General features: G+C 31.3%; 1 protein-coding gene across 1 annotated transcript in view; it reads right to left on the bottom strand.

Annotated features, from left to right (window-relative positions):
- The window catches only part of LOC139491869 (proto-oncogene tyrosine-protein kinase ROS-like), a 108,089-nt gene that overhangs the window by 58,998 nt on the left and 34,464 nt on the right, over positions 1 to 14,627 (bottom strand). Inside the window, exons 6-7 of the mRNA XM_071279783.1 lie at positions 13,163 to 13,244; positions 5,701 to 5,997 (exon numbers count right to left, since the gene is read on the bottom strand). Coding sequence (XP_071135884.1) covers positions 5,701 to 5,997; positions 13,163 to 13,244 — 379 coding nt within the window. The remainder of the gene's footprint in view (positions 1 to 5,700; positions 5,998 to 13,162; positions 13,245 to 14,627) is intronic.

Raw genomic sequence — 14,627 nt, forward strand, 5'->3', positions numbered from 1 at the left:
CATTCAAAGTTGATCATAATCTGATTTAGTTTTTACCCTCTCCCCTTAATTTTGGTTGGCCTCATCCCCAAATCCCTTTCTTAAGTTCTGGTTCCTTCCATTGTTTACTATGGTAAAAAAATGATGTCAGTCAAATTGAACATTATAGACCTGTCTACAATTTCTGTAAAAATAGCTATAAAAGTGATGATATTGATCTTAATAAATGTAAGCAACAAACTAAATAAATAATAGTACTCTTTTGCAAGCTTGCTTTTATTTTTCCATGTATCATATTCTATATCCAATCTGTAGCTATACAAATAAATCGTCAAATATAATAACTCTTTCCAAATTACGTGTTTGTATTAATAACTCATGAAGAATGATAGTTTGTCCAAAAATCTTGTGTTAATGCTGCATCAATTAATCATATATAACGGTACTTCGTAGAAAAAGTTCGGTACTTCGTAGAAAATTTGCGATATGAAGTGACAATGTAGTGAACTTAATACTTAATCAATACCAAACAATCAAAGACGGATCAACAGAACGAGATTAAAATGTCCAAATTCAACATCGATGTGATTTCCGTAGCGATATTATATATCTGATCCAATATAGATATGACCTCTTCTTGCCAATATTTGTTTATTTATGTTGTACTTCTAAGGCTACCATCAAATATGTCTAGCAAAGAGAGTTAAGTTCAAGAACTTTGTCTGAGAAATCATAGAAAACACTCAGTTGTAGTCTCAAATACTCTTATTGGTAAAACCAAAATGGCTAAAACACCACAATTCTAACAATGCAGTCAAACCAGGAAGAAGTTTCAATTGAAGACAACTTGATCGTTTTTAGGAGTACATCTTGATAACTTAGCGAAGCCTTAATTTAATCTGTACAAGTCTTATTTTCCTTGTACTTATAGGGCTACAATAAGCAAAAACATAGAAATATTCTATAGAAAATCTATTGTTTTTGTGATTGTAGCACTCAGTATAAAACATTTTATCTGTTAACAAAGTTTTCCTACGCTGTTGTCAGTCCTATATAAAAAAGAAGATGTGGTATGATTGCCAATGAGACAACTATCCACAAAAGACCAAAATGACACAGACATTAACAACTATAGGACTTCAACAATGAGCAAAGCCCATACCGCATAGTCAGCTATAAATGGCCCAGATAAGACAATGTAAAACAATTCAAACGAGAAAACTAACAGCCTTATCTATGTAAAAAAAATGAATATGTATGTTCCAAACATCCTGATATAATGAACTTTTGAATTCCTAAATTCAAACAATTTTACATTATAAAATTGAGAATGGAAATGGGGAATGTGTCAAAGAGACAACAACCCGACCATAGAAAAAACAACAGCAGAAGGTCACTAACAGGTCTTCAATGTAGCGAGACATTCCAGCACCCGGAGGCGTCCTTCAGCTGGCCCCTAAACAAATATATACTAGTTCAGTGATAATGAACGCCATACTAATTTCCGAATTGTACACAAGAAACTAAAATTAAAAAAAATAAAAGACTAACAAAGGCCAGAGGCTCCTGACTTGGGACAGGCGCAAAAATGCGGCGGGGTTAAACATGTTTATGAGATCTCAACCCTCCCCCTATACCTCTAGCCAATGTAGAAAAGTAAATGCATAACAATACGCACATTTAAAATTCAATTCAAGAGAAGTCCGAGTCTGATGTCAGAAGATGTAACCAAAGAAAATAAACAAAATGACAATAATACATAAATAACAACAGACTACTAGCAGTTAACTGACATGCCAGCTCCAGACTTCAATTAAACTGATTGAAAGATTATGATTTCATCATATGAATATCAGGCACAATCCTTCCCGTTAGGACCATCATAACATATATGAGAAGAACATAACACTATTCCAAAATTGTGAAGATTTAAATGGATTCTTTATCTTGAATTCCTGAAAAAGGTTCTTCCATTTTCCCATCAATTAAGAGACAAGCATCACAAGCATCTGTACTTAAAAATATCCATTTCAATTTTAAAAAAAAACAAACAAATAAAGCCATTAAGGAATTATTTTTCCTTTTTCCTTTTATAGTTTTTGACAAATTGTGTATTGCCTTTTGTGTATAGGTGTCAAGAGTATCCATTAAGATATACTTACTTGGCACACCTGATTTGGAGATAAATGTCCCTGTATGTAGCAGATTTTTTTTATCTTTCCTTAAAGTGCGAAAAATCATTTTTCAAAGATAGAAACTAACAAATTTTCCACTGTAATAGAATGGTATCTATATCTTTCAATTATCAGTCCTCACTGAAAGTGCTAAATAATGAAATCTAAGCAAGTTTCCCATCCCAAAATATTTCTATAACTTATAGCTGTTCTTTGTTTGTATCTAAATTAATAGCCATTTTTTGTCTAATTTTATCTTGCCATTATGTTCTTAAGTTGCATTAAGAAACAAGTAATCAATCAACCAACCTACTAACATTATTTGCATTACCATGCAAAGTTAGTCGTGTCATCATGTTGGTATATATATAAAGCACGGATTTTCAAGGACTTTTTTTTCCTGCACATACATGAAATATTTGCCACTGGATGTTAAGCAACCAACAATCATCAATTATTTATGATTTGATTTTGTGTTTGGGGTTTGGGGAGGGTTTCTTTTCTTTTTTTATGTAAAAGTCTTAAGAATAATTGCCTGATTCCTTAAGGCGGTACCTAACACTACAGGGAGATAACTCTGTTAAATCAGCTAAACGTTTTAATTACGTTGTTTTGTAAAGGGAATATTAAGATTCTCAATGATCAAAATTAGTGTTTGTCAAACTGCTATATAACCAGTGTAATTTTTCTGACAAAACAGTTGGTTCAAAATTTTGTGAAATTTTTATGTTTTTGTTGAAGGGTCAAAGTAAACACATTGTCAAAATTTTATGAAAATTAAACGAGCCAAATTAAGTTTAGTGAAAGTGTTGGGTACCACCTTAAACGGTTAATTAGCACTTGAAGTTATTTGATTTTGCCATCAGTCTAATGTCCTTCAAGTCATCTTGAAAATCCGGTTTGTTACTAAATAAATACAAATGTTTGAAATTATTACCAGAAAGTCTGTGTGCAAATATTGAAAAAACCACATAAAAATTGTTATAACAAAAAATGAAATAATTCTGGAAAACTTCAGATAGATAACTATTATGCAAACATTTCTGATTAATTACTCTGAATAATTCAAAAGTAATTCAGTTCTGAGTAAATTTCCATTTTTTGTTGTTGATTATTTTCAAACCTGTCTACTAATCCCTCAATTTACACTTGCCAAAAATCAACTCAATAATATTAATTGTAACAAATTTCAATTTTCAAGGCTGACAGTTGTTCAAATTGGTTTTTGGTATAAGTTATGACTTATAACAAACACTGATGGTGTTTTACATGTCTTCTGACAAATCAAACTTGCATGTTGTAATTCCGTAAACAAATTAAAACATTAATTATCATTTTTACATGATTTCCGATATCAACAACTGATTATAAGTGTTTGTGATAGAAATTTAAGGTAAAACAGAAAATTGCATAATTCATGACTTTTTCTTACAAAAATAATACATTTTTAATAGCTTCATTCTTATTCAAAATTGAGTCTTTCATGGAATACATGTGGTCTGCAAATAACATTAGGCTTAAACAAAAGTCGCTGCTTTCAGATAAAAAATTAAATAGCTGAGTGCAAAACTTCATGTCCATTACTGCAAAAGTATTTGTACAATTTTTATAACGTCCCTTTGGTATCTTTAGCCTCTCTTTCATAAAATTCTGTCTAAATAAAGGCAACAGTAGTATACCGCTGTTCAAAACTCATAAATACATGGACAAAAAACAAAACCGGGATTAAAAAACTAAAACCGAGGGAAACGCATTAAATATAAGAGGAGAACAACAACACAACAGTCTTCCAGAAGTTGTGGATTAACAAATGAAAAGTTTATATATATTCTGATATTTTATTTTCCAACAATAGAACTTCATTAGCATGAATTTGTCCTAAATAAACTTAATGCTTAAAGGAGTAACCTCCCTTGTTATAAACATAACATTCAGTTGATACTGTAAATTGGTTAAAATCAATAAATCAGTGCAGCCTGTTGGTGATGTGTAGTATTTAACTTAACTATTCTACTTTAAGTAGACAATTTACAAGGTAATCGTTTCTTTAACTGTTACTTTGTAATTTTAAGAAAGAGCTTTATTATGTAATATTGCATTATTGTTTAAAGCTTATCTGAAACAAGCGGAACTTACATAATACACAGGGAAGAAAGGAAATCTGCTGATAGCTGTGTGACTTAGGGAGGAAGCGAACATGTTGTGATAATAGTATTCTTACTGTTTAATTTTTATAATTTAATTTGAAATAATCATTACAATTACATGAACAAAGTACAGTGTAACCTGTCTAATCCGACACCTGAGTATTTCAATATCCGGCTTTAACGACAAAATTTGCCTAACCTTGCAGAAAAAAAAACATGCTTATATAATCTGACATTTTTTCCTGGTCCCCCAGCATGTTGGATAACACAGGTTAAACTGTACCAAGAAATAAATAAATAAGTCAAGATGAAATTTCTTATGGTACAATGGGGAAAAAATATATACCGTATGCAGTTTTTGCGTTTTCTTGGTCTTTATCAAAATCTAAAACAAACAAAATGCATACAAAAAACTATAGTAAACATTTTATCTACTGATGTAGTCTTTCACCTATTTCACAGGTAACACCTGCCCCAAATTACTTGAGATTGTTAATAGAATTGCTTAAGAACCCTAGATATTGATAAACGAGCATTCTCTAAGACAATTACTGTCACTAAGTTTTATAGAGTACATACGTAGGTAGTATGTTCTATACTAATATTAGTATGTACTAGCTGTTGTACTCTTTGGTATTCTAAGATTTGTGCTTGTTCCACGTCATCAAAAAAACACAAGAATTCTTTTACATAGTGCTAAATATTGACACAAAGGAGAATAATGAGTACAATAGCAATTATTCCGCTCTTAACCAATTTTCTTGCAGAAGATCAATGCCAAAATTAAGCTGAATATTGCTCTCTGGCAAAAAATGGTGTTGTGAATATTAAAATCACTCAAGTGGAACTGTAAAGATGAGTAACATTGATTCAGCTGCTTTTATTTTAGCAACTAGCAATTTTATTTTAATTTCTGTAAAAGTTCAAGGAACGTAAGTTAACCATTGTAAATACAATTGATTTTACAAAGAAGCAATTTCTTCTGTTTCAAATCAAATACATGTATTCCATTTGCTTCATTCTATTTATAACAGCTACTTCCAATATTGTAAAAAAAAAATTTAAAAAACCCTCCATTTTGATGTTTTAATGTAACAAGAATCATCATAATCCATTTATCAGGATCTTTTTAAAGGAAACCAATCCTGAGGTCAAATAGTAAAATGACCAATGAACCATTCAAATTTGTTGCTTAAAAAACAAATACAGATGATTCATTTGTCATTTGGGCAATGCTTTGTAATTTTCAAATCAACAAACGCCGGAAAAAACATACAATTTCTAAAATTTCAGTAACAAAAATAATTTTCAAGTCTAAAATTTCAGTAACAAAAATAATTTTCAAGTCTCAAATTGAAGTTACCATGACTACAGATAGTATCCAATCACAAACTACTTACAGTTGCCTGAACTTGGTGTTGTCATATTTGCTCTGTCTGTGTGTCCTTCACCATCTTGATTTCTTGCAGTCATGGCAACAATATATTCCTGAGATGATTTTAACTGACGGAAGGTCCAGGATGTGACATCGGGAGGAACTTCCACACTTGTGTCATAGACATCTTTGTTGTTGATAGGTTTCAGGTATAATCGGTAACTTAGTAGATGCCCATTGGTGTACACTGGTGGTTTCCATGACAATGATATCACAGAGCATGTTGGTGCAGAAATTTCTGTGATTATTGGAGCAGATGGAGCTGAAATAAAAGACAAGAAATGAGAATTATCATCACACTAAAATTTCTTTAATATATGAGGATAGGGAAGCTGAGAATAGCCCACAAGACCGTTATGATGGTGACATTTTTGTTAAAATAACGTTTTGTTTTCCAATCGACATAACTCGCAATAAAAATTTGATGTGGTGAATCATGGGAAAATCTAAGACTGATGGCTAAAAGAGTGTATTTGAACTTTAAAGGTTGACAATAAAGGTCAATCCTAAAATATTACAGTCATCAAAATACAAAATGAAACTGTCTAAAAAAACATGCAAAATTAAGCCAAACAAATTAAAAATTCCCATTTGTGTATTATTTTTACACTAAACATCAGTAGCTAATAATTTAATTATTTCAAATGCTTTGGCCTTTTGATATGTTTTACAAACTTTTGTCTGTCTTTTTAGAAGCCTAAACTTATAAAAAAAAGTCTTAATGCATTTAAAAAAGATTACAATTTGATGAAAACAGAAAATGTAAATGTTTAAAAATCAGTAAATGAAAGGAAGCACAAAGACTTGAGGTTGTTAACCATTTCTTTAATTCCTAATTAAATCAACATTTCTAGGAAGTGCTTCACTCATTGTAGAACAGACTCCGATAAATTTTAACTTAATTGACAGACAATAATCAAATTGTTCTATTTTAATTTTAAGATATTTGTTTACAAAACTAATGAATTAAAGGGATTTAGTATCTAAAGTTTCACAGAAAAAAGTTTGAACAGAGACATTTACCCAAACATGTCCAACAAGAATGTGTCCATAGTACACAGATGCCCCACTCACACTATCATTTTCTATGTTTTTTGGACCATGAAATTGGGGTAAAAACCTTAGTTTTGCATTTAAATTAGAAAGATCATATCATAGGCAACACGTAAACTAAGTATCAAGTTGATTGGACATCAACTTCATCAAAAACTACCTAGACTAAAAACTTTAACCTGAAGTGGGACAGACAGAGGAACAAAGGGATGAACGGTATGACGGACGAACGAAAACGGACGCACAGACCAGAAAACATAATGCCCCTATACTATCGTAGATGGGGATCATAGGTGGGGCATAAAAAGCATATTGAAAGGAAAAACTTCAAATTAAAGTTATTTTAAGTGTGATCTTATATTTCATCTTTTTCAAGAAACTCATGTTCAAAAGCATTTAAAAATTTCATGTCAGCAAGATTTATTATTTTTAATTTCCAGTTTTTCAAATGATTGCTATTTGGCTTATACACTCTTTAATGCTAAATGCTTGTTTAGTACTGAAATACAAATTGAAATAATTGAGTTTTCCAAAAATTGGTGGCCTTTGGCTGTAACTGCTCCTTGGTCGTGGTGTTGTTTCTTTGACATATTCCCCATTTTCATTCTCAATTTTATTAGCTAATTATATGGTGCCTTATAAATACATGTTGAGCATATTACTTTACTGAGCATGTTCAATGTTTTTACTTTTTTACTTTGACTACTAGTAATTACTAATTCTCTTATGGTTGGGGCCTGTTATCTAACTCCCACATAAATAGATATTTTTCGTATCACACCGTACGGAGTGTGATATGAAAAAGTGATATCAAAATTACGTTAATTTGATTGGCGTATCTCGTAAATTTCCAATATTTTCATTGGCCGTTGATCAGGTCATTATTCACTGGAAAAGGTCATGCCGGGACTACTTTTTTTCTTGACAACTGATTGTTTACTTCCGATTTTCGTGATTTTCGTCTGCTTTATCGTCTGCATTATCTAATATAAATCTTATCATGGACGAAGAAATAAAGAAAGGAACCCGTGCACTCGTTGAAACCTATAAAAATATTAAAAAAAAGATATATCTGGGAGTCAATGGAACAGTATTCAGATCAGTATGCGTTGCAAAGAAAAACGGCCATAGCAACACAACTCGCAACAAATAGGCCACACACATACAACTTTTTGCCATAAGAGAAATAGGTTTAACAACTTGTGAGAATTAGATATCGCTTGATATCAACTCTCGTAATTTAATAAATAACTCGAGTTGATATCAATCGATATCTAATTTTCACTCAGTATGAAACCTATAATTTTCTCTGTTTGAAAGTCAGACCATTTTGAAGCATGTTAAAATATCTCAAAAAAAGAAGTTATCTTAAAAGTCAAATCATATTGAGGAAAATTAAAAAAATATAATGACGTCTGATTTCAACCATATTCTCAAAAGTCTGCACGATATAAGACTTATTAATGTAATATGCTATGAAATTGGAGCAAATATCCCCCAAGAGGCAATACTTTGTTGATAATCTGAGAATCAACATGCAAGTAATATTTTATTACTGCTACTACATAGTCTTATTAATTGAAGATTACATAATAATTAAGATTTTAATATGAGCCGATTTCTTCTATCAACATTGTCTGCCAATCCTTAAGTGTCATACATAGCCTCTTAGTGATATTAATGGAGATGGCATAGACATGAATATCCTCCGTCAATTAAAATTCGTCTTCAAAATGCAAATGAATCCAACGCTGTATTAACATGGTACCAAATAGCACGTCAAACATGGCATCTATCTAATGAATTGATTCAAGCAAATTCAAGTGCTATTAAAGATAGAAACTCTTCATGTCAGACTTTTATTGAATGGCAAACAATGTATTCTGTACAGGATGTAACCAAAAAATGGTGCAATATCTTATTGCACTAGTACAAAAATTGCACTAGGCCACAGACCACAATTAATTCCTCTATCAGTTCTTTATAACCTTTTGCATCATTAAAAAAATTGCACCATGCACTTTTGTCCAATTTTTTGTGTGTGTAATGTATAGTCCTAGTCCAAATATATATCCAAAATTCAGAAAGATTGACGCAATCACTTTTACAAATTTAGCCAATACACATCCATACCCCTATTGACAAGTCAAGAGATGTTCCGAAAACTGTAAATATTAGCTTTTTGCACTTGGCCTAATCACTCATTCCAAATCAAAATCAGTTAAAATACAACATCCAAAAATTCATTTCACCTCTCTTCATTCATTTCCACCAAAAAAAATCTAAGAAATGAGTGAGGAAGGGAAAGAAAAAAAATTAAGGAAAAATACACTCTAATCAAAAGGTGCTATATTTGTGGACAACGAAAAGCGGGGTCATTAATTGTGGTCTTTGGCCACTAGTGCAAATATAAGCCTCAAACAAGTGAGGTTATCAGAGACAAAACTATGTTTTAATCATCTTTCTTAAGGTGGTACCCCACACTTTCACTAAAATTAATTTGGCTCGTTTAATTTTCATAAAATTTTGTCAAAGTATTTGCTTTGAGACTTTAATAAAAAAAAAAAAATTTTTTGAACCAACCGTTTTGTCAGAAAAATTACACTGGTTGTATAGCAATTTGACAAACACCAATTTTGATCATTGAAAAGCTTAATATTCCTTTTACAACACAACGTAATTAAAACGTTAAGCTGACTTTACAGAGTTATCTCCCTGTAGTGTTAGGTACCACCTTAAGCTTTGCTTATATACAATAAAAGGGCTGCTGCAAAAAATAAATGCCAAAAAAGGAAAAAATTTAATTAAGGTTTAAAAGTTTTGTTCAATTCCTATATATTTTTTTTAGACACAGACAGACTCAATGAAAGAACAAAAATAAAATGTCTCCTCACTTAATCATTTGTTTGGGAGCCATCAAGTACATTCAAAATAAACAACAGAAGAAAACTCTTTTTTGTTTTTCAACTGGGTTTCATTCAACAAGCACTTAATAAATTCAACGACTATTTTCACACAAAAAAAATTAAATCTGAAATGTTCAGTTGAGTTGCAGGTTGTTTTCAGTACAATCATCTTCCTTATTGAAGGACAACTGTAGCAGTACAAACGTACTTATTAACTTGATTTTAAAGGAAGTTATCTAGTTTATTTATATCAAGTGTTTTTTTCTTATTGTATTCAACTATCATCATTCAATTTCCTCCTTCTCACAATGCATGTTTCTTTTTCTGCGGCAAAGTGAAAAACTTTATATAAAAAAACCAACTTCAAGGTTCATTCAAACCAGGAAGTCTGTTATAACCACAAAAAACAAACGCTTGACTATCATCATATCAACCAATGGAATGACTATAATCATCATATCATCCAATGGAATGACTGAAAACAACTTTGTTTCAAAAATTCCAATAGGGAACATATATATCTATATTATCTTAATGATTGTGGAAGTAAAAATGTCTACCATGTAGTTGAGAAGAAAAATAAAGAAACTGAAGAAGGCCAATGGCCAAAACGTCTTGAAAATTGGTTTTTGAAAACAACTGTCGTAGATCTGAGGACGAAAATGGGGATTTTACCTGGTTTGATTACAGATAGCTACATCTCCCATTTGTATGGCAGTTGACTATAGTTCGTTCATTACTGCCAACAATAAGTGTGAGAAACTCAAACAGATATGATTGTTTAATGTGACAAGAATTGAAATCTGGCAGCTAAAATGTGTAAGTGTAAATGCTCTTTTGTTCTGATGTTGGAAAGTTCCAGGCGGAAAGACCTAACTAGCCGAAAAGTTCCGGAGGAACTTAATAACTAGTTACTTTGTTCTTCCTCTGGTTTAAAAGTTCCACCGGAACAAAGTGACTAGTTGAAAAGTTCCAACGAAACATATCAACTAGTTAGAAAGTTCCTTTTTGCCAAATTAGTCAAAACCGGAACTAACAAACTAGCCCAAAAGTTCCAGCGGAACTTATCAACCAGTCACAAAGTTCCATTTGGAGAATTGATGCAAAGTAAAAGCGTAACATATTATATTTGAACCTTTCAAAGGGGAACCAAGATACTGATTACAAAAGTCAAAAGGAACTTATCAACTAGTCACAACGTTCGTCTTTGGCAAATTAGTCAAAGCCGGAACTAACAAACTAGCCCAAAAGTTCCTTCTCATGTGGGTACTTGTAAAAATATCAATTTCAGATTAATGTATAACAATGAATTACAACTTATTCCGTTATGAAGGCAATATTCTGACTGAATTATCTAGTTGTTCTGTTCCGCCAGAACTATTCAACTAGATACATTGTTCTGGGACTTTTAAACTAGCTACTTTTTCCAGAACTTTTTGACTGCACTCGGAATAAAACAACTAGTTGGAAAGTTCCATCGGAACGAAATAACTAGTTGAAAAGTTCCGCCGGAACAAAGTAACTGACAGAACATACTGGCTGTTACATAAGCATACATGATAATCATAAAACAAATAGTAAAAAAACAAACAAACAAACAAACAATCATCAAGGACAAGATGCAAAAGAGAGACAAAAGTTATTAAGGGGTCATCCAAAATTGTCAACCATTTTCCAAAGTGTACAAAACATACACTTTTTCAGACCCCCCACCCTCCCTCAGAAAGTGAACATCAACCATTTTCAGATTTCAAGACAAGAATCAATAATTCTTAATAAAAAAAAGATCCTATCTATTAAAGTTTAGTTTAATATAGAAATTTGCATTGAAAAGAAACTGAAACATATCTGACTGTTTTATTTGAAAAAATAAAGCGTACTGTAAAAATGTTGATTTTTGAACCCCCTCCCCCCAAGTGTACGTTTTGTACACTTTGGAAAATGGTTGATAATTATGGATGACCCCTAAAGGGATATTCAAATTCTGAAGTTTAAAATAATCTGATGATGTCATTGCAAAAAAGCAAAAATATCATAAGAAGAACAAAAGAACGCAAAACACAACATAGAAAAAGTGAAAACTGAGCAACATGAACCAAAAAAACAGGGGAGATCTTAGATGCTACTGAAGGGTGAATTATACAGATCTGCAAACAGAAAATTTGAAAAGCATATATATGAATCCATCAAAGAAATTTATCATTTGTCAAAATTAAATTATCAAAAATATTGATAAATAGTTCAATTGGAAAAACAAATCCTTAATAATTTTGAATAAATGAGAATAAAGTAAGACAGCATAGACCTCTCCTACAATCTCAGATATCCCGACTTCTTAAGGTTCTTGACACCCTACTCCATTAACACAAATGTCTGGTCGTAAGACAAACTGGTATTTTGATAAAATTATTTCTTGGACAAATATGAATGGTTTCCAAGTGAATAACCAAAAGAAAATTATTAAGAAAGTACAAATTTAGGTCTCATAGCACTAAAACACACTAAAGAACATTCTCTAGGGTAGAGAAGATAGTCGCATAATTCTACCAATTTAAATATTACCATATAGTTGGTGACAAAAAACAATTAAAAGTTGTTAAGCATTATCACAATATTTACATACATATTCACTAGTGGATTGATGTTTTCTATATTTCATGATTTATTTGTCTTTATTCAATGATTAAAATTGTAAAAGTGCAACTTGCCACTTGACAATATTGAAGTTATTGTAAATAATAAGATAAACATGCAATGGTGGCTATTCTTCATAGATTTTTGACAGTTTTTTAACAAGAGCCTGAAGAGGGAGTATGAGTGTTAAAATCTCATTGGAGGGCAACACCTGGAAGTTTGAAAGACCATTGATAATCTGTTTATCCCTACTTTCCTTAAAGTAAGATCAATGATGTCATATATTCTCATTTTGTTTAAATAAGATAAAATCATCTCACTCCAGTAGATTGTCAGAATGAAAATCATTATACAGAAAAATCAAAGGAAAATTTGAGAAAATAGCAAAAATTCAATCAGAAAAATCCTAACAAATACAAATAAGTTATCTAGGTCAATACATAGTCATTTATTTATCAAGATAAAGTGAGCATAAAAAAGATGCTACACAAAGAAATACAAATATCTTATAGTATCAACTTAACAATTCATTGAAAGCCTTAGACTTCATTGTGAATGTGAATATTTTTAAGTGTTTTAAATGTTTTCAGATTTTTTTCATACAGCCCTGCTATTGAAACTTAATTCCCTAACAGCCCCTCCAACCAAAAAAAAACCTCCCCCACAAAATTAATGTGATAATGTATTGTTGCGATTTCAGAAAATTTTGTTTGCAGTTCTTCTGTTGCAGTACAATAGATTTATCAACACTCTCGAGATACCATCTCATGGATTTTGTATACAGTATATAGTAGTAACTTACTCCCTCTGATTGACCAATCACTAAGCACTTACCTCCATGTGGTAAAGTTGTTATTATTTCTGATTCTTTGGTGTACAGTACTTCTGTTGTGGTAATGACCAATGAAATACGGAACTGAAAATATAAATAACAAATCTTTAAAATATAAACAAAAAGATGATGTTCCTTTTGTTTCTAATTTGTTGGGTTTGTTATTCATTAAACATATACAAAAGTGTTTATTTGTTGTAATCATCCATACCCTAAGTGGTAATATGGGGACGGAGTCCCCAATAACAGTAGAAAATTCAATAAAAAAAAAATACATGAAAATTTCCCAAATTTTTCATTGTACTAATGAACTCAAAATCGTTCAAATTTTTTTTGTCGTGTTTTGAAATCCCGGACCTGCGCAGAAATTTATAATGTACTTCCTTTTTCCGGTCTCGTTTGTATGAAACTTTGAGTAAAATATATATTTATCAGTCTAGTATAAAATAGGAAGGAACGCGCAATACCAATTTCATTTTTAATAATTCCTTGATATGAAAAAACGTTACCTGATGATAGCGTTTCTTTGTTTACATTGCATATGACGTCATAATTTAAATAACGTCACAACTAAATCCCTAACAACAGAACCAAAATCGGAAACGTTACGGTATTTCCGTTTCTTTTTTTTTAAACAAATATTTTTAAAAGTTACAAAAAAATAATTCATACAGACTTCATCCCCATTTACAGGTAATGCCTGCCTCATATTAAAAACCAAGCATTCTTGGTAATTAACAATGCACAGTATGGTATTTGATCATTCCATTGTCCATCCATCCATCTATTGTTAAACGCAGCTTTGAGTCATATGGGAACCCAGAAAGATCCCACTTAGGTGGCAAGGTCACCTTTAAAAATTGTCTTAAAATACCAGATTTATTTTAAGCTAATTTGACAGGTCTATTTCTTATAATAAACCTGTGATAAAAAGCACAGGTTCTTTTAAATGAGACACCAAGTTGCAAGGTGACTTTCAATCTCAAACCCCTCCCCTCCAAAAAAAAAAACCCAGGCCTAATTTGACTATGTAAGAGCCAGTCATATATATATATATGTCAAGCCTCAAATCAACAACAGTTATAATACAATTTTGTCATTTAAATATTTGACTGGACAATTTAAAGTTTTTTAAAACAACTTTGAGCCTCTTGTTTTGTTGTAAAAAAACACAATCTGTCTATTAAACAGTTACAGATAACATTTATCACCCTGCCAAGGGAATAGTGTTGACTGATTGCCCCTCTCCTGTGCTTTTATCAACTGTTATCAACAACAGCACAGGATTAAATTTCGACAAACAAAGAAATCTCCTAATTATATAATTAAGTTTGTGTTATATAATATCCTGTGCTATGATATAACCCATGCTGTAAATTTAAAGTTCATTCATAAAATATAAAATGTTTAGAGGCATCAACATGGCACAAAAATGTAAGTGTAGCACGTTTTGACGGCAAAAAATAA

Source organism: Mytilus edulis, chromosome 10 (assembly GCF_963676685.1).
Source record: "Mytilus edulis chromosome 10, xbMytEdul2.2, whole genome shotgun sequence".
NCBI lineage: Eukaryota > Metazoa > Mollusca > Bivalvia > Mytilida > Mytilidae > Mytilus > Mytilus edulis.